This window comes from Ciona intestinalis, chromosome 5, assembly GCF_000224145.3.
Source record: "Ciona intestinalis chromosome 5, KH, whole genome shotgun sequence".
In the NCBI taxonomy this organism is placed as follows: Eukaryota; Metazoa; Chordata; class Ascidiacea; order Phlebobranchia; family Cionidae; genus Ciona; species Ciona intestinalis.
Genome location: NC_020170.2, coordinates 3,928,900 through 3,950,428, shown reverse-complemented (window position 1 = coordinate 3,950,428; position 21,529 = coordinate 3,928,900). Strand labels below are relative to the sequence as shown.

Below are 21,529 nucleotides of genomic sequence, written 5' to 3'. Positions count from 1 at the left end.
TCCTCGCATGGCATAGCAATGACAGTTGTTATAACACTGATGTTCTGTTAAAGCATTAGTTGGTAGTTTTATAGGCATTTATCTGACTTAACCGACTACCAAGTTATATTAAATATTGACCATAAACTTTTGCCCCATTTGGAAAACCTTTATAACTTATATAGGCTATGCAATAAACAAAATGTTAAGTTTTACATTGACTGAATAACACAACAAGAAATGCAGAAAAATCACAATTAATTTCTACCAAACATCTTTCAATCAACCATAACAACTATATCCTGTTTTGAAATTTGCTTTGTGTTACCGCGCTCTCGCGACAAACAACTTTTAATGTTTGTGTTTACATACGTCTGCCGCACACACGATTTTTGTTGTTCGTGAGCGGTGTGACGTACATCAACGATGACGTCAAACAGAGGGAAACTTCAATAATAGTTAAGTGTTTACCACATATCGAGTTAATATACTGATACCTTTGGTATGCATTAAACTCCTAAATCGGTTCAAATTTCTCGAAAATGTTATCATTTTGCCGATGGGCGATGATACCCTGCGGGTGTTTTTCGCTGTTCGCAGCGAAAAATAGGCTGTGCTATGTATATTCTTTGGTCGCGATGAAAAAATACGCTTTTATACATATCTAGGCAAAGTTTAAATGCTAAATTATAGTTTAATGAGTAATTTATCTTTTACAAACTACATTTCTAACCTGGAGTCATCATCAGACATAATCTTTGTATTTTCCTCTTTTTGTTTATGACGTAATTATCGGTAAATTCCCAGATTGAATACAATTTGTTCGAATTTCAAAATACGTATAGATAAACTTATTTGGGGAGTCAATAATAACACATTTTTTCTACATTTAGCTTATAGGAACCATACCCCAATAGTAGCACATTTAAATGGGTATTTAGTTTATACTTAAGTTATGTACGTGTTCAGTATACACTTTGTCTTGTAACCGACATATCACACTTAAAACCAACATGTTGGCTACCCTCACCTGACTACTTGATGAGGCCACTGCCTTAATCCAGAAACACAAAAATGCCGAGTACTTTAACCTACTTTATGACTCTTGGAGTCGACATAGGTACACGGTAAATGACGCACTGTCGCGATTACACCAGAACATTTGAAATATGTGTCTGCTGCAGCGTGTTTGTGGCGTGATCGCAGTATAGAGTAATTTGTTTTAATTAAATATTTACAATTTAATTTGAGTTCAAGGTAAAATGGGTTCAACAGCAGCTCAGATTTTAACCGGTGCCCTTTTACAAACATTTTATTAAAAGTGTGTTTAATCAACCAACTTTATAAACACTTTTCCAAATTAGTTTTAATCATAGTTAGTATAATTAACGTTGGTTTTTACCGAAAGCTGATTTATATTTAAATATTGTCGTTTTGTAAATTCTTTTAGTTATTTTATTTCTTTTGATCTTCATTATCGTATGTAAAAAGAAAATAAAATTTATTTTTTTGCACTTTATTTCCTGGCAATGCCATTTGCCTTTTCGCAGCAATTTATTCTTTCAAGAATTTGCTGTGTTGTATTTCTGTAGAAATCTAGTTCTGCATGTTCAAGTGCTGCAACAACTCTGTAAACATAAATGTAGTAATAATGATGTTAAACGCAAAGGAACATTTATCTCGCGCCGGAAAACGACAGCTAGCAGGCAAAAGGCGGGTGTTCTGTGTATATGTGGCTGACAATTTAGACAACCCATTAATGATCACTGAGTTAGAGCAATTGCCGTTGTGTGTCTTGCCCAGCAACACATACGTCCACAATGGTAGCAGCAACAAGCCTTCAATCCATCACCTCTGGGTTAGAGGCATGCGCCCTAACCAACTGCGGCACGGCGCATCTATATGTGCCACATTTTCCGGCCACGCGAGGATAAAGCAAATTACAATTATCGCATACCAGCTCCGTCTTTGTTGGAAAAATCATCAGCTTGTTCAAGGGACTTCCTGAAATACAACGGCATTTAAACTATTTGAAAGCTTAGGTTTGATGGTTGCAAATTCGTAAACGCGATGTTGCCCATATAACTGTGGAAATTTCGTGAACCTGACGCTGGTTTTATAGTGCTTATGAAGATAAAACTTTTCATAACGAAATAACATTCAGAAAAAGGTGCCACAAACTGCGTATTATCGAATTTGATTTTTGTGAATACATTCTTCGTAATGTTTGATTCGTAGTTTTGTTACGTGTTAAAATTACTTAGGTTACGTGTTAAAATTACCTGTTTTAAAGAAATGGTAGAAGAAGATAGGACACCTTTTCGTTTTATTGTCCAATGTGGTGGTAAAGAAAGAACGTTTATAGAATAATAAAACCGTATCCTCACGACTCCGATAGACCGTTGTTAATTGTTTAAAACACGATCGGAATATTTGGATATTAAGACGTCCCGTTTTCCCCCACCCTACCATATATAGATAGCATTTAATATTTACTCGTTATCAGATAGCTTCTGGTCCCAATCAAAAGTCCAGCGTCTTCGTCTTCGGCCACATTCAGATAGATTCACTGCAGAGAGAACTAGACAGATGAAAAGTACAAGTTTGCAGTTCATTTTCTTCGATATCAGTTTTATGCAACTACGAAATAATTAAACGTTCTGGTGGAGCTCTTTTATAAAGTGTCTGTAATAATTGCCAACAGGGATAGATAGGCAAGAGGAAATAATCTAACATCCGATCGTGACTTGCCAATGCTCCATACTGTACATCGGAGAATGCCTCATCGGCCTCGAGCGGAACTCGAATATAAGCATGCGAAAGACAAAAACTAATAGCGCTACGCGGTCGTACCATATGCCAAAAATGTTTCGAATACCACTAAAATTGTAAGCATACCACTTTAGGTTTATTAAGTTGGCATATGGACGAATAATTCTTTTGTTTAAACTAAACAGATTGGAATGAATCTAACCGGTTTATTCTTGCATGGCGGGGCAGCGACAGTCGTTATTAGAAAGGTGTTCTGTTACATGCAACTCTTATAGAACTTTACCAAAAAAGCGCTATGGGAGATACAGACGACCACAACAGTCGGAATGATGACATATGTAGAATTAACCCTCGAATCCGTTTTTTTTGTGTAGGATGCGAGCGCTCCAATCACTGTGGAACAACACCAGAATAATAACACTTTGTATATCTTTAAATATATAGTACGGTGCGGGATAACGAAACACCTTCCGCACTACCTGATCGTGTTTTGAACAATTAACAACGGTCTATAGGAGTCGGGGGTTTTTGGTTTACTACCAAATTGGAGGAGAAAATACAATGAAAACATGTTCCATCTTTCCTCACCCTACTGTACCCTTTTAATATTTACTTTATCAACTATATAGCAATTTTAAGACTTTTTTCACGCATACTCCCCATTGATTAGAAGTACAATGTGTTTTTTATGCTCATTGTATTTTCCCGCAAAAGTTGTCTTTACGTTTGCAAGTTTGCATGGTACCAGTTTGCATGCGTTTGTGCGATTTTTTTTAAAAAGCTGTTCGTTATTGTTTGTTGATGTATGAAATCTGGTGCTCCTGTTCCAGAAAAAAATGTCTATGGACGTACTTATCAAAACGGTACGTACGTTAAAATTTTGGTATGATGTTTGTTCAATTTCGTTAACATGTTGTATATGAATGAATGCCGAATGCGCCAATATACATATTAACATAACTTAAGCATTGTATATGTTTATGTACAGGCTAAGACAGCTAAGGTACATAGTCACATTGCAAATTAATTTACTTATTTACCCAATTTCTCTAGATCAAAGACCCTTCTTATTTTGTTGGTGTTAAAGTCAATGCATCAGCTGACGTATCATTTGTAGCTTTATTGAAAGAAGTGAACGACTATTACAATGATTCCCAGATGTTTAAAGCAATTCTCTCAAACCCTAAAGAAGGAATGGTAAGATTTTGAATGGGTATGCACATGCTCTAGTTTACAGATTATAGAAGAGACAAATTATGGAACCTGACTGCAGAGTATGGCAGGTGCACGCGCGATTTTTTTACAGACTTTCGGTTATGCACGCCACAATTTGTCCTACGCACGCCAATTAATTAAACAAAGAAAAAAATACGTATTAAATTAAGTAAGATTTCCTATTGTGGCTTGAATATGTCCATGCTTTGCACGCAGATTTTTAATGATAGCACGCGCGAACGCGAAAAATAACCGTCTTGCACGCGCGAGATCTCGTCAGGAACTGCCATACTTTGCAGACTGGTTATGGAATGCATTTCTTCACTTCGTTCGTTAAATAACATGATCTTTGCTATCATTTTCAAAGTGATAAATAAAAATTCTGTTATGTTATCACTAAAATGTTGTAAACAAAATCATGCGAATCAATACATCTTAACAAATACATTAACAGCGATGTATTGTGTCCATCCCACCACTATGGCATCGAGCAAAAGTTGACACAGTTTTAGTTTCAACCAATGGATTCCAAGTTCGATGTTCGCTGGTGGATGAAATGTCCACAGTTGTGGTCTCAGCTAACAGGTTAGTTGGAAAATATTAAAAAAAAATGAGGTTCTTTTTAGAAGAAGTTAACTTTAACTCTTAAAGGTGAAGTTACATATGTGGTAACTCGTAACTGACCACTAGGTGTATGAAACTGAACACCCGTGTTATACCTGACTTTCGTTGATCCACCCCATGCAAGCGGCCTGGCCCTGTGGCGCAGTAATAAGGGATGCCTCTAACCAAGAGGTTATGGGTTCTCGTTACTGTTACCATTGTAACTTGTAAACGTAGGGTATATGTTTATAGGCAAGACACTTACAGGCTATTGCTGCCAAATTGCCGGCCATGCAGAAAAAATAATCACCCACAATGTTACGTACGCGGTTGCTCGTAATCTGGCACAGGGTGTAAAAAACAGAACACTCATGTTATAACGACTGTCATTTCCCGGTCACATGGAGGATAAAGCAAGTCACAAGTTACATTCTTTTATTCTCATTAGCCTACTATCTTACTAAACACTTCCACAGAGTATTTGTTACTCCAGAATGGGTGTGGGAGGTACCTGCCCAGGTAATTCACTTTGCATTGCATGGAGTTCGTCCTATGAGACTTGTAACTGATTATGTAAAAGATGAAGTATTATTTGGGTAAGCAAGATAATAAGGTGTAAACCTATTTCAACATCAGTGTAAAGCTTATTTATTGTATTAAACTAACGAATGAGAATCACTGTGAAAGGTATGTTAGGTAAAGAAAACATAGACATAACACTTTTGGCAATGGCGTCATTTTATATTGTGGGGTATGCAACCTTTGATTTTCCAATTGTAATATAAATTTGGAATTGGTCATTTAATTGTTCTTCAAAATACTAACCTTCTCTTACAGCCTGTTACAGTTACCACCTTTTATTATAAACCCTGGAATTTTATAAAAGAGTTGTTTGGAAGAAATAAATGTAGTTTTCTTTTGTATAGGAGTGAAGACACAATGTGCTGGAGTGCTTCAGCAATTAAATGGTTTAAAAATTATGTTGCAAAATGTAAGTGTTTTTTATGATAGGCTACTGTGTATGTATTAATGTGTGTAGTAGTCTTCAGGCATGTAGGTATTAATATGGTCAATAGTAATTACATCAAACACTGTTAACTCTAAAATATAAACTGTATATACATTTACACAATAAGGTTTATATAGTAGGGTGGGAAAAGGGAGAAACAACTTTCATTATATTTCCTTGTCCCATTTGGTAATAAAAAAGGAAAATTAAAATAAATTTAAAACTTTATCCTCACAACTCAAAGTAATATTATTTCATATAAGAATAATTAACTAATAAATCACAAAATTTAACTGAGGTATTTTTTCACTGGGGGCCACAGTCCATACGCTTTATTTTTTAACAACTGTTTTAATTGAAAGCACAAGGAAAAGTTGAAGTTAAAGTGATGGAAATAAATGAAGAGAATATTCACTTTGTTAAACTTTTCATGGTGGACAATATAACAGTAAGCTTCTTACTAATGTGAATGTAACTTGCTTGATCCTTGTGTGGCAGGAAACGACAGTTCCTTTAATGTGGTTGTTTGACTTCTTACACGTTGTGCCTGCTTACTAGTTAGTATATATGTATCTTTGTGGGTGATTATTTTTCTTTTCTGTATGGTTGACAATTTAGACAGCCCATTTGTGACCAATAGGCTGAAGCAATTGCTGTTAAGTGTGTTTCCCAAGAACACGTATGCTCACACTGGTACCAGAGAGAAGCCTTGAACTCATAACTTCTGGGCTAAAGGCCTTCTCCTTCCACTGTGGCGTGGTGATATTTGTCCAAGTTTTATATTTTTTCAGGGATCACAAATTTGTCTTAATGAGATTTTGGTTAAAAACAAATTTGCTGTTAATACGATAGACTCTTTGGTAAAGAATGTACAAGGAGAAACACAAACAAGGTAAAAAAGTTCATGTATGCTCTGTAGACTTGGAAAAATAGAATAAAACATGGCACATGGGTCAAAATTGCTAAATACACCAAGAAAAAAAGGCAGGAATAGCTAGACTAAACACATGTTCCTAATATAAAACAAACTTATTGGTTGTAATGTTTACTATTTAATATAGTATGGGAAATTTCATGGCAGCCTACCCTTCCAGGTTTGGCGTCTATGACCACAGAAATATTCACATTAAAACAACAGCTCTTCTAATATGCACTGTGTCTTAGTTTTTTAAGCCTTCAGCACTTATAATTTAAATTTATTATTCAGAAATACAATGAAAACCAAGTGTGTGACACAGAACGGTCACTTGAACAAAGCCATCATACATTCTGAGGAAGTTAAGAATCAAAATGTGTTGAAAGTAAGTTTATACACAAAGAACACAACGTTAATAAAAGTTAAGTATGTTTGTAAATAGCATAAAATAATAAAACAAACCCTCTCCTCCCAAAGTAATTATAGGTTAAAAATATAATTTGTGGACGGACATGAGGTATGAAAAGGAGAATACCCATGTTATAAGTTTATAACAATATTTTGTTGCCCGGCCACACAAAGATAGATAAGTTCCATTCATTCCTTCAATCAATACATTATACAAATGTTTCTTGCAAAACAGGAAAGAACACCAACATTGAGCAATAAAGGTCAGGTTAACAAACCAACAGTAAATCATATCAATGAACTGCCTATGTTGAACTCAATAAATGGTGTAAATCACATTCCAAAAAGGTGTGGTATGATTTATTTACATACTATATAACACTGTGAGCTGCTCCTTATAGGGTTTAACAGCCACCCCTTTTCAACAGTGCCCTTTTTATTAATTTTATTTTTATCATGTTTTAACAACTGTTGTTTTCTGTGTTTCCCATCTCTTAGCTGTGTTAATTAAATATTACCTTTGTTTTTTGAAATTTAAGAGATAAATAAAAAAATGTACCGTATCAACAAAACAACAACAAAATTTTAATATTTTATAAATTTTTCATAGTGAAAATTCAACTTTAATTGGATCAAGACTGGATATACCTAAAGATCTTAATTATGAAGAAAAAGTTGATTTGTCAACTATTCCACACCCACAAGCGCCACAATCTTGTGTAAAGTAAGCTTCTTTATACATTTTATGTTTATGTCATTAAAGCAGTTGGAATTTCTGAATATTACGTCACAATTAAATTGGAAGTTTTTTCCCAAAAATAACGACCCACAAAGTTAGTTACATACACGGTTACTGGTAAGTGGGCATGAGGTGTATAAAACAGAACACCGCGTTGGCGCATTCGAACAACTGCCTTTTTTTCTCTTTAAAAGAGTAAAATGGAAATTTTTAAACAAAATTTTAACAACTGCCATTTCTTCGCCACAGGAGAAAAAATAAGTTACATTAAATCATTAATTTAGGGTTAGAAAGTATAAGGTCTAGGTACTGTTCGTGAGTTAGAAGTTAGCATTAATGATTTGTCAGCTTTTCAGCTTTGAAATGTAAACCAGTAAACTCTGTTAATATTTACAGTAGTTCACCAGTTGCTACCCCGTCATCATCTACATCACCAAACAGTGTGGTTTCTATTGGAAGAGGAAAATCCTTGCTTCGTGTAAGTTGCGTGTGTAAATAAATTGATAACTTTACCATTAGTAATGCCTAAGGCTGGAGCTCAGTGGTTAGTGGACTTAAGCCAGAGAGGAGGTTATGAGTTCAAGTTCCGCTGCTGCTAAGTTTTGTAGGCAACGTGTCCCAGGACAAGACACTTATCGGCAATTGCTTCAACCCAGTGGTCACCAATAGGTTGTCTAAAAATGTGTCTGCAATACAGAAAAACCACACCCACAGGGGTGTATGAAACCGAATATCCGTGTTGTAACAGTCGTTTCAGATAGTTCGTGTCTCTTTTTGTGCTTTACTAATTACTATTATATATCCTTTTCTATATACATTTTTACCTGCCAGCTTTCACTGTCACCAAAACAGCAGTTAAATCTCAGCCCTCCTCAAGTTCAGCGTTGTATGAATGGAGTCGAACCTTTATTGTCTCATATAAAAACACCTGAGCCGTTAACCATAAATGTAAAGTCTGATCTTAGCAAATTAACCGAAGACTTAACGGGTGATGCGCGGTTTACTGAGCGGTTGGTTAGAGTTATTCAAGCGACAAATACTGTTTCAAAAAACAAACTCCCAGGTAGGTGACGTGTAACTTGTTTTTTCTGTAAAATATATTTTCCTTTTTTTCTGCTACCAGACATGTAAATAATTTTTAATGACTCATCTGGTATAAAAACGTAGTGTATTTCGGATGTTTGCCCCACCAAGCAAGGATAAATAACTTACATTTATTTACATTTGGTAACTTGTAAACAAGCACATGATGGTTGAAACAGAACACCTGTGTTATAACTTATAACGACTGCTGTTTTCCACCATGCAATGATAAATAAGTTCCATTGGCGCATTCATGTACACCAACATAGGTGGAATGTCGCTTTCTGAGTTAAGACTTTTAAAGCTCGAGAAATTTCTGGAGGAAGAAAAGGCAGAGTTACGAGGCGAGCCAAAATTAGTCGCCAAATTGCGACCAGTAACATTGTGTGAGGAGGAATCTGAAGTTATAACTCAAAGGTATGCCAATCGCAAAGTAATGTTCTTTTTTATGTTGGCGAGGTCCTGTAAAGATGCTGGCCCATTACCCTAACCCCCAATTTGGGCAAGAGTTTAATTTAGCAAAAATTATTTTTTATGTTTTTCTAGGTACTGGTATATTCTTTCTAAATCACCTGTTTTTAATTCCGTTTTTTTTTTTAATTTTTATTTCTTTATATTCAGCCCACCAACGCAAGAAAAGGGCCCTCCTGTTAAACCTCAGAAAATAAACTTGAAAAACAAACCAAAGGAATTATTTGTTAAAAAGTTGCTGAAAAACCAAAGAGAAAAGAACAACACCATGTTAGTACATGGTGTGGAACCACCAAACCCTATCCCACTATTCTGTAGAGCCCCATTTCCAGAAAGTATGGTCACAAAGTTGGAGGTAATGAAGGAATTTAACTTATTTAGCCTTGCATAGTGGGGAAATGATAGTAAATATAACGGGGGCGTTCTGTTTCATACACCTCGTGCTTACTTATGAATTACCACGTATGTAAGTTTTAAATTAATTAACTTTTCTTTTTTAATGTATGGCTGACAATTTAGAAAACCCACAACTGATTACCCCAACAACCCAAACACCAGACCACTTATTTGTATAGAACTTTAAACATATGTAACTCATTTACTTTTATTCAGTCAAGTTTAAGATACCGTGGTCCCAGATCCATCCAATCCTATGCATGGCCCGCTATACTGGATAAACGTAGTTTGGTCGCTCTGTCCCCCACTAGTGGTGGGAAAACCCTCGCTTACGTGGCACCAATCGTTACCATGTTACAACGGCGCAGCGTAGCTCCCAAGAGTTGTAAATTGAACCCGATCCAAGCAACATTCATAACACAGAGAAGTCCTAGTGTTGTGGTCCTATGTTCTACATGGAGGAAAGTACAAGTAAGGGAACTTCTGATATATTGCTTTATATCAGCGGTTACCAAACTTTTCTAAAAAATTTGCCTGGTGGATCATTTATATTATTATTTCGATATTTTGTGGCCCAATAAAAATCAAAGAAAGCTAGAAGAAAAATGCAAAAATGTCTTTTAAAATACAGGTGTCTTCTTAGTGTCAATACATATAAATGTCTTCTCATACACCAGACACACATAATGTATATTATCAAATAACCTAAACCCAATTGTAAAACCAACAGAGCGTGACTGACATGTTTGACATGTTTATGTCCGATCGTGACAAGGAGGGTCAACAGCCCCATCGTGTGATAGGGATAACAGGAGGACCAGAAGTGGAAAATGAGAGATCTGTTGATCTGATCCTTGGATGTAGCGTCCTAGTTTGCTCCCCTTATACTTTGATCAGGATTTGTAGAAACAAGTCAGTGGACTTGACCAGGTACAACAGCATATAAACAATGAATGTAGGTGGTATCTTATATATTTATTCTATTCATAGGCGTCTAACCTGGGGTGGAAAGGTAGACAGGCCTAACCCGACATTTTCTGAGCTATATTAAATATTACACATTGGAACCAAATTAGTTCTATAAGAATGTTGGTATAACTATCTTTGCCTCTCCTGCATTCTAAAAAGTTTCCCATAATTTTATTCTACATGGCTAAGGTCCTACAATGTGGCACTCCATGGGACTTGAGATATGGGGTAGAGATTGCTTATTACTCTGGCACCCATTATACCACTGGGTAGGAGCAATGTCTGCCAATTGTCTTGCTAAATGACACATACATCTGTCAGTATCGAGCATCAAACTTTGGATTCTTTACTTATGCTTGCAAACGCCTAACCACTCTTTTTATATTCTATGTGGGTAAGGTCTCGCAGTGTGGTATGCCATAGATTCTTGGATTTAGGCCTAATGATGCGTCTATAGTAATCCTGACCTAAATCCAACACCACTATCCCAAATTTCTTTCTTTATGATTTGATTGTCATCAGACTTGAGCAATTAGTGATTGATGATATTCACACACTGGTTGAAGCATTTACTGAGCAAGTAGGAGCCATCATGAGAATGTGGATGGAAGTTTTACGCGACCCTGATAGACCGAACATACAAGGATTCAAACCACAGGTATTTATTGGTTTGTGTGGTCTATACGTGAATATGTATGAGCTGGTAAAGAAGATAAGTTGTGAAAGTGAAAGCTCTTCTGGAGCGCATATGAAGCATAGTCTTGGATAGTGGCCAGAACCGAATGGGATTTTTTTGTTTTTTCCCCAACAAATGTATTTTTAAGGGGGGTAGGGTCGTGGCCCTCAAGTTAAGTAAAAATGCTTCTACTATAACATGCTTTTTGTACAGTATATTGAGCATAAGACATGCTTTTAAAATATGAAAGTAATACATTCTGCTTAGGTGCTGGGATTTGGAATACAGTGGACTACTGGTGTGAAATCTTTCATGAAAACGTTCATGAATAATCAATCATTGCTTTATATAAGCCATCCATTGGAAGCATCTGTTTTTGGAAAGGTAAGGATGATCATAGACTTGTTGAAACTAAAACTTATATCTTCTTGAATGAATAAATGGATGAATGTAACTTATGTATTCATTTCTGGAAGGTGTACTTGCAATAATATGCATATAACTTTATATTTAAGATGTTTTCCTCAACCAAGCAAAATGTTTGTTACAAAATAATAGGGAATCACCTATGAATTCATTGCATCATAATAGCGACTGTTGGACCTTGTAACTAATTACGACATAATAGAAATTCACATGCCGATTGCTTGCGTCATAATAGCGATTGACTTGTTGATTATTTAGCCTACAGGTTTTTAAAAACATGTTTAATGTTTGCCTTTTTACGAATGCGATAAATAAAGTATTGATACGTTTGCAATCAATACTTGGTACGCGTAGAAACGCTTTTGATTTGGCAATAAGAATGAGGGGCTAAATGGCTTAGGCCTAAGCGTCAGAAACTTGGTATGCCTCATACCCAGGATTGCCATGCATGGGTCAGATATATAACAGTAAATCAACCCACAGGTACAGCATCATACCATTATAACTTCCAACACATCAAGTTATAACAGCCTACTATCACTCATACAACACTATGAGGATGTCAGAGCTGGAGGGGTAGCTGTTTATGTTAAAGACATCAGCACTTTAACATCACTTGCTCAAGCATTAACTGCATCCAGTATACATTGTATTACAGGTATGACTATTCACTTACATTTCAAAATAATCATAATACAACAATTTAGAAGGAGTTTTCATTGTTTTACCATGGATCTGGTTATAGGGCTATGGTTTTTATCAAATATGGAATAATATTGCTATAATTTAGTGTATTTACACCCATATTTTTTAAACATAGTAAACCGCATTGATAACACGACTGCAAGGTTGGAGCAATTGTCCTTTAAGTATATCCTGCACAAGGATACATACTCCCACAATGGTAGGAGCATCAATCCTTGAACCCTCTAGATTGAGGCAGACATGCTAACCATTGGTCACAGCGCTTGAGTATATTTGGCTCTGCTCTGTTTTAAAAATGTCAGTATAGGCTTCACTAACATTACACCAACCTAGTAAAACTGGCCTAAGTCCTCAAGGACCTCGCCCATATTGAATAGATTAGACACCCTTTACAATACTCCTATATATCTTACTACAGCACATGCCTGTATGGAAGATGCGGAAATACAACAAATACATGAACTTTTTACGGACGCTTCTAACTCACCTGTCCTCGTGCTAACTGACGATGTCATTCCTTATTTGGACATTGACTCAATTCAGGTGATTCCCCTTTTAACTTGCTTTTCATCTCTGTAAAAAAATGAATTTTATGCCATTACCAAAATTAATTATTCTCTATAGAAAGTAGACTTTGTCATTTAACCAAATTAACTGTGATGAATTCTGTGGATTGGATTTAATGCAGTTGGACGATTCTTGTAACAAATAAAAGTCTGGATCAAGTGCTTCAAAATATGTAAAAAACAAAAATCAAGTCCAGCGCATAGACTTTGTTTAAAAAATAAATATTTCGCCTAAAATGGCATCATCAGTCTCTTATCAAAATAGAATCCCTTTTTACTTATTTGTTAACCTATTATTAAAGGGTTTAAAAACAAAAATTTAATGCAAAACCTGAATACTGATAAAGTTGTTATTTATAAGTTTATGTTTGTTTAGGAACATTGTTTAATTTAATAAAAAATATTAAATTCTTTTTTATTCTTAGATCACAATTCATTACAACTTTCCACCAAATAAACATGACTTTGGGTTACGTTTGTCACTTATGTCTTCATTCTACCATTCTACTGTAGACAAGGATAAGAAGAATGCTGAATGTTGGTATGTTTTGTGGACCTTTTATTTTCTATAATAATAATACTGGAATGAAACTTTTTGGTCTTTTTATTGTAGAAGCGAAGATTGAAAAGTATTTAAAACGGAAATACAGGATATAGCGACAAACAACAGTAATTAAAACAAGATCACAGTAAAAACATTTACATTTAATTGGAAGAAAATAAGCGTGGTCTCTACACCTAGCAGACAAACAAGCCATTTATGTCAATCATCATTTACAAGTTAAACTTCTAATGGAAACAAAAGCATGTATGCATGGTTAACTAATACTGTGTATATTTAATATTCTAGCTCCTACATGTTCTTCTCTGAGGATAATGCGGCGCGTTCTGTTGGTTTTGTTAAATTTCTTAACAGAATCAAACAACCTATACCCGTTATACTAAAGAAACTTGCTGTTCAATCTATTGAGGTTGTATGATGTTTAATGTTTCTATTTTTATTGTGTTAAAACATCTTGCATTACCAACAGCAAGGGGTTAGCTGTTTTTTAAAGCTGAGATGCTTAAACATATAAGATTACCTCTGTTTTAAAAGTTGGGTGACAGGCTTGCCCTTACAATATGTTAACATGGTATGTACGAACTACTGATTGTAACTTATTTATCCTTGCTTGATGGGGCTACAACAGTCATTATAACACGGATGCTCTGTTTCATACACCTTGTGCCCGCTTAAAAGTTACCAAATATTTAACTTTGAGGTTGAAAATATTTTTCCTTACATAAAAATACACCATAACTTTGTATTACAGGTTCATGAAAGCTCAAAACAGGATCTGTTATTATGCCCCTTCTTTCAAGCTTATGGGGCATGCAGAGATATAAATGTATGCGGGTACAGACATGTTATTTCATCATTGGACAAGCCTAATGTTGGAACCAAATACAGCCAGGTTGTTAAACTTTATTTATAGGTTTGTTTGTATGGATATATGTGTCTTGTGTTGGAGCACAATGTTTAGGCACCTGCCTCTAATCTAGAGGTTACGGGTTCAAGACTTTTCGCTGCTACTATTGTGGGCGTATGTGTCCTTGGGCAAGACACTTAGGAGCAATTGCTCCAACCTAGTGGTCACTAATGAATTTTTCCAAATGGTCAGCCATACATAATAAAAGTACAAAATTCTAAAGTAACATGTATGATAATTCGATAAACTGGTGCGAGGTGAAGAATTAGAACACTCGTGTTATAATGGCTGTCTTGCCCCCATGTGAAGATAAATACAAGTTACATATATTTCCATCTTAGGTTCCCACCTCTGGCCACGTGCGTGTTAAAGTGACATGTATAGTAAATGCTACACGATATTATGCTCGTCTCATGAAACATAGAGACACCATATCAGGCGTTGTACGTAACATAGAAGGATCGTTTCAAGAAATATCAAAAGATTTGATCCAACACTTCAGGTAAGGTTTAGTTATTCTTTCATTTTTTTAATGCCACATACCGTTTCAAGGCTAGGGACTGCTACTATTGTAAGCGTATGTATTGTTATGTGATGTCTAAATTATCAGCTGTACATTAGAAAAAAAAATATATAGTTTTTGAAAAATATAGTTTTTAATTGTAAGTGTGTTTTAACAAGTATTGTTTTGTCGCTATATCTTATCTTTTCGTTTAACATATTTTTCAATCTTCGCTACCATAATCAAAGAGACAAACAAATTTAATATTAATATTTCATTTCATGTCACAGCACACCACGTGCACCATGCTTGGAAATCAAAAGAGGAAAACTTATTTGTGTTAAGTTGGACAACATGTTTTACAGGGTTGTTCCATTGCAACAAGAAAGCTGTGATGATGTCAGTATTATATTATCATGGTCATATAGTATCTGCATTTTAACAATGTCATATAGTATCTAGCACAAAGAGTTTAGCAACTTTTCACTGCTTTTCTTTTATAATATTTTAGGAAACCTGGGGTGACATTGGTAAAATGCAGTTACATTCATAGTTGTCAAATATAGGAAACCTGCTGTGTTGAATGTAATATTCTTTGGCTCTGCTTGTTTGTATAAACACCCAACAGCAGAGGAAAACCTGTTTTAGGTCTAAAAGTGGGGGTGCTAAAGTATAATGTCACCCCTGTTTTAAAATTTCGGGTAACATGTCCAAAGAACACCCATGCTACTCCTAACATGCAAAAGCCCCAGAAGAAATAAGAAAGAGTTTAAAAAAAATTTTTTTTAATTAAAAATTGTTTTTTTTTTTACTTTTTAAATCTGACTGCTGCACCTAAGACCCTCCTGGGGGCGCCACTGACTACATTTATAAGTTTTATAACATATATATATATATATATATATATATATATATATACTTGTATATATTCCCATATATATCAACAGGTTAAATGGCAAACAGTGATTGGAGTGTATAAGGCTCGCGTACGACTTGTTGATGTTGGAACACAAGCTGTAGTTAATGTGGAGAATCTGTTTGAATTACCTCAACATTTGGTTGACATCCCATATCAGGTATGTTTATTATAATTAGACTTTTCTGGATTTGTATAAAATATATAGGTATATTTTTTAAAGAAAGGCGCTTTGTTTTGTGTCTGGTGGTATATTTTTTAAACATAGAAATTGTCATAAGGTATTTATTCTCGCGTTGCAGAGCAACTACAGTTGTTATAACAGCAGTTTGCGTTTCACACACATTATGCCCGCTTATGTAACTTTGTTGGTGATTTTTTTGAGAGTTATACTTTTCCCAATGCAGTCACCTTATTAGTGTAATTTGTCATAAAAGTGAATTTAATTTATAACCAACCCTATGCAGGCAATAGAAGTTCGTGCATGTTGTGTTAAACCACTTGACAATGATATTGAATGGCTGATGCAAGCAAATGAACTTGTGCATAATCTTATATTTGAAAAGGTGAGTTTTGGCCAACACGCTGTTGTATTTGTCTCTTCGATTACGGTAGCAAAAATTTAGAAATATTCAACGAAAAGATAGGATATATAGCGAAAAAACAACAGTTGTTAAAACACACTTATGGTTAAAAACATATTTACATTTAATTGGAAGAGAAATAGCTGACAAATAAAAGAGCCATTTTATGTTTCGTAATTTCCAACTTCTAATTTTTTAATAAAACCTACTTCAAATAAGTTGCAAAACAAAACCAAGTCCCCTAAAAGCATATCATGCCTTGTAGCAACAGCAGCAGATCATTAAATAGTTTGTTTTGAAGCTAAAAATCAATGTTTTAATAATTCACCTTATAGGAGATTGAAGGCAACATTGTGCTTGCACTTGGCCATACTATCTGGTTGAAACCGGTTGTGATCCGGTCTAAGCTGCCCAAAACTGGTGTTGTTGTTACTGACTGTGACATCATAGAGGAGCTTGTTTCATCAGGATTGGCTGTGAAGAATACAGATCATGTTAAATGGTAAGTTTGATTTTTAATTATTTTATTACTAAAGTTAGCGTGTCTGCCATGAGCCCTGGGATACAGGTTTGAAGCTCGATGCTGCTACCATTGGGAACGACTCTTAACAGAAGTTACTCCAACCCATTGGTCACTTATGAGTTGTCGAAATAGTCAACCATATATAAAAAAAAACAAAAATAAAGGAAACGGCTACAAAGTTACCTATGTGGTAACTGGTAAGCAGGCACAAGGTGTATGCAACAGAACACCCCTGGTATAACAACTGTGGTTGCCTTGCCATACAAAGATAAATAAGTTACATTCATCACTAGTATGTTTTTGTTACAGTTTACTGGAGGCTAGCTCGAACAAAATCATAGAAATAACAGAAAATGCTTCCAACACGGCTGGTTTGAAAACTGAAAATGAAACCAATTTTGAGGAATTAGAAGTTTTTGAAAATGAAAATTTGAAAAAAAATCTTGATGGTCGAAAAGAAAATGCGTCAAAACCCGAAGAAATAAAATATGCGAGTCCAAGTCCAAGCCATGCAGAATTAGAAGATAAATCTGTTTCCAGAGATGTTGTTTCACAATTAAGGGCACAAGTACCAGATTCTGCTGTGAAATGTGGTGGTTCTCCTCATAAAGAAATTGAAATGGGAAAGAAAGAAGAAAAGGCCGATTCAGAAAAGTTTAAAAAGGTTGATAAAATGGAAGTACGGTCGGCATTAGAGCAAAATAAATCACCAAACCAACACAATAGAGATATGGGAAATACTTTGAGAGTTGCTAAGCAAGAGATGCCCTGTTTTGTGAATGGGATTAATTCTCATATGAAAAAAGGGGAAAATGTGACCGTAACTCCCGTGAATGTTGAAGGTCATGAAAGTGATCGTGAAAAAAGACTTCACGGAAGTAAAACTGGTAAGTTGGTTATAACCATATAAAGATATAAAAATCATGTATATGTAGTTTATAGAAGTACAGTTTGTTTGTTTGTTGTTATGACATAGCAAATTTCTTGTATATTGCACAAAGTTACATACAGAGTAACTTGTGAGCGGGCTAGAGGTGTATGAAGCAGAACACCAATGTTATAACAACTATCGTTTTACTACCATGCTGGGATAAAACAAATTACATTTATTCATTCATCAATTCATATTCATAGTAAAAGAAACACTTCAAAATCCACCAAAAACATCATTAGAGGATTGTAGTGGGATCGTGTACCCTCTCTGTGTGGAGTATTTGGACCAAAGTTGTGCAAAAAAACGAAATCAACTTGGTGAACATATTTACATTATATGTTCCGAACTACCTGAGGAAATTACTGAACGTGATTTGGTTTACCTTATGAGATGTTTGGGAGCTACAAAATCTCGTGAAGAGAAAATGCATGTAAGTTGTTTGATTGAATGTAACTTATTTATCCTTGCATGGCGGGGTATTGACAATTGTTATAACATAAGTTTTCTGTTTCCATACACCTACCTACCACTTACCATGTATGTAACTTTGTGAACTCTTGAGTACTATTTTATCACTATTTAGTATTTATATAATTTGTGTAGTAACACTATATTCCTAAATGGCCAACCAAATTTTCAGGTCTTATGCCATGCGGTAGGACCTCACCCACATAGAAAATTTATTTACTAATCATTTCTTAAAATTTCACATTCCCATATTTAGATCTGTGGTTCCCTGTTGTCACTGGCCCATTCATTTGTTCCTATTGAAGAATTCATTGATATAAAGTTGCTAACAACAATTGTGTGTGACGAATCATTAAATGGGAAAAATGAACTTCAAATAATTGTTCTTACACTTCTAAGCTTGCTACTTGTTGAGCATAAAAAGGTAACTTATTTTTATCCATACAGTAGGGTGAGGAAAGATGGGACACCTTTTCATTCTATTTTCTCGTCCCATTTGATTGTAAACAAAGAACATTCAAAGAATTATAAAAACTGTATCCTCACGACTCTCGTAGATCGTTCTTAATTGTTTGAAACACGATCAGAATATTTGGATATCATGTGGAAAGGTGTCCTGTCTACCTTAAACCTACTATATATTCAAATACAGATATATAACTGCTTTTCATATTTTAATTTAATGTGTAGTGTTTTTTCATGAAGTTGTTTCGAATATTTTGCATGTGTGATGTGTTAAAGGCTTTATTTAATTTCAAAAATACATATTCATCTATTACATTTTTCCCATTGTTTTTGGTGCATCTATATATTAGGCATTTTATTACACCTAAGTTATGTTATATTATAATGTATTTGTAGTGCCGTGGCAAAGTGGTTAGCTCTCCTGCCTCTAATTTAGAGGTTACGGGTTCAAGGCTTGTCGCTGCTACCATTGTGGGCATATGTGTCTTGGGCAAGACACTTAACAAAAATTGCTCCAACCCAGTGGTCACTAATGGGTTGTCTAAATTGTCAGCCATACATAAAGACAAAAAAATAAAAATAAAATAATCATCTCAGATTATGCTGATACAGATTAACCTTGCACATAGTATTGGTTGTTAAAATCTTCTCATTATAGCATTATAACATTATCAATTTAAATTGACAGTTGCCAGAAAAACAGCAAGAAAACCTCACCCAAGTTGCTTGTTTGTTGGTAAAGTATTTGGATCTTGTTACAACATCAACAGAAACAACTGGTTCATCCAAATTAACATCAAAACTTGTCCATGTTATTAACATGGTGTGTTCTATCTCCAATGTTGCAACTGTTGAAGTGAAAAATATGGGACTTATTGAGATTCTCATAAGGTTTGTGTAATTAAACTGTTAGAACTTATTAAGCCGGCGCCGTAGCTTCTTTAAGTAGTTTCCCTGCCTCTCACCCAAAGATTATGGGTTCAAGGGTTGTTGCTGCAACCATATGTGTTCTTGGTCAAGACACTTAACAGCAACTGATCCTCCCTAGTGGCTACTAATGGGTTGTCTAAAGTGTTAGTTTTGGAGAAAAACAACCATTCACAAAGTTACATGTAAGCGGGCACGAGGTGTATGAAACAGAACATATGTTTTATAACGAGTCCTAACGACTGTCGTTTTCCCGCCACACGAGGATAAAGCAAGTTACATTCATGTAGGCTATGTTCATATATCTTTTAGAATTAAATCAACTGACACAACTGAAGTTCGAAAAAAGCTGTTTATGAAGTTGTTTACATGTGAATACGACAACACAGATGATGATATACACGCAACACCACAAGAACCAGAGTTACCAGATTTGGTTACAACAAATCAGAAACAGGTCCCAGACTATAACGTCTATACATATATTATATATATATATATAGAATACTTTGGTCTAGCAGTCACGTTTTTTAACACTTTCCTAAAAGTTTTTTACCTGTACCAAGTTTTAGAGACTCATTTTGTTGTTTAAATATTTGATTTCTTAATGAGTTTAACAATTTTTTTAGGCGTATGATTGTTTAAATTACGATCGATTCAACAGCATTGACACTGATTCAGTCACAACATGCAGACCTTACACACCTGTCTACGCAAAGTTTGGTGAGAATAATGATATAGGGATGTATTAATCTCGTGTTTATCTTAATAAAGTAAGACACATATGTTATAACTTGACAGTAGGCGTGAGTATGAATAAAACATGTATGTCTGGTGTATAAGAAGATCCTAATGTTATAACACGACAGTGAGCATAAGGTGTATAATGCAACATGTGTGTCTGGTGTATAAGAAGACATCCAGTGTCTGGTGTATAAGAAGACATCCAGTGTCTGGTGTATAAGAAGACACCCATGATTAACTTATAACTTGACATTAAGTATGAATACTGTTAGTTCTATTAATCAAACTAACAAAACCATTTATTTTAGATACAGACAATGAATCAACAGACAGCGAAACCGACACAGTTGAAGTGTTACCTGGATGTTAGTAACTGATCAAGATGGTTATAAATTAGCATGGGATCTAGTTTGTAATTGGTCATTCAAATGTACCGGGTTCGAATCCAGGCAAAACAATCAAATTTTTTGCAATAATAGAATGATGATCACTTATTTATCCCTGGTGTCAAAAGTTACACAACCATGTTACTTTAGATATTTATCAAGGTAGCACCCAAATCCAATGTTTCCTAATCATGTTTCCAACAATTACCAAAGCTCATTTAGAGTCGTGAGTATACTGTTATATAATTCTATAAATGTTCTTTGTTTACTACCAAATAAGACGATAAAAGAGAATGAAAAATTGTCCCATCTTATCCCAACCTATGTTAAAAACAGAACAATTATGTTAATATTCACATTCTTTTCTTACTATTGCCATAGTTCCGTTTAAGTACAACAGTTCTAAGTTTTATTTTTTTTTATTTTAACACACCTTATTTAAATACAACTTCTTTTCCAATTTCGTGTTGTTTTTAATAGCGGAAAAAACACAACGGCAGTTGCTCCAACCCATTTGTCACCTATGGGTCGTCTAAATTTTCAGCCATACTTTAAAACATAAAAGATAACCACCCACAAAGTAATAAACGTGATTTTCCATAGTGTGACCCTGCTACTATCGTAAACGTTTGTAAAGCGCTTTAAGAGTTACGTGTTCTTAGTTTATGTTACCGCTAG

The 21,529-nt window shown here is 34.9% G+C and overlaps 1 protein-coding gene and 1 long non-coding RNA gene across 3 annotated transcripts; one reads left to right on the top strand and one right to left on the bottom strand.

Annotated features, from left to right (window-relative positions):
* Window positions 1–1,479: 1,479 nt before the first annotated feature.
* Window positions 1,480–2,662, bottom strand: LOC100186659. The gene is made up of 3 exons (XR_182069.4): window positions 2,476–2,662; window positions 1,937–1,983; window positions 1,480–1,607 (listed from the first exon to the last, which is right to left on the bottom strand). It is a non-coding gene; the product is annotated as an uncharacterized LOC100186659 (long non-coding RNA).
* Window positions 2,663–3,431: 769 nt separating this feature from the next.
* On the top strand, window positions 3,432–21,312 carry LOC100179489. 2 transcript variants are annotated; one of them, XM_026834591.1, is made up of 35 exons: window positions 3,432–3,614; window positions 3,805–3,948; window positions 4,421–4,551; window positions 5,046–5,165; window positions 5,496–5,560; window positions 5,941–6,026; window positions 6,370–6,470; window positions 6,786–6,879; window positions 7,138–7,250; window positions 7,513–7,626; window positions 8,041–8,119; window positions 8,473–8,704; window positions 8,994–9,141; window positions 9,346–9,550; window positions 9,808–10,062; window positions 10,322–10,521; window positions 11,083–11,218; window positions 11,504–11,620; window positions 12,146–12,320; window positions 12,786–12,910; window positions 13,359–13,474; window positions 13,784–13,904; window positions 14,247–14,387; window positions 14,744–14,904; window positions 15,195–15,303; window positions 15,852–15,980; window positions 16,288–16,386; window positions 16,740–16,906; window positions 17,237–17,814; window positions 18,062–18,291; window positions 18,586–18,753; window positions 19,483–19,685; window positions 20,034–20,178; window positions 20,351–20,444; window positions 20,774–21,312. In XM_026834591.1, exons 1-35 carry the CDS (start codon window positions 3,588–3,590, stop codon window positions 20,833–20,835), a joined length of 5,190 nt encoding a protein of 1,729 aa, XP_026690392.1. In that variant the 5' UTR covers window positions 3,432–3,587; the 3' UTR covers window positions 20,836–21,312. The 2 variants fall into 2 exon arrangements, with proteins under 2 accessions (XP_026690392.1, XP_009858772.1); XM_009860470.3 differs by having other exon boundaries at window positions 8,038–8,119.
* The last annotated feature ends 217 nt before the right edge of the window (window positions 21,313–21,529 follow it).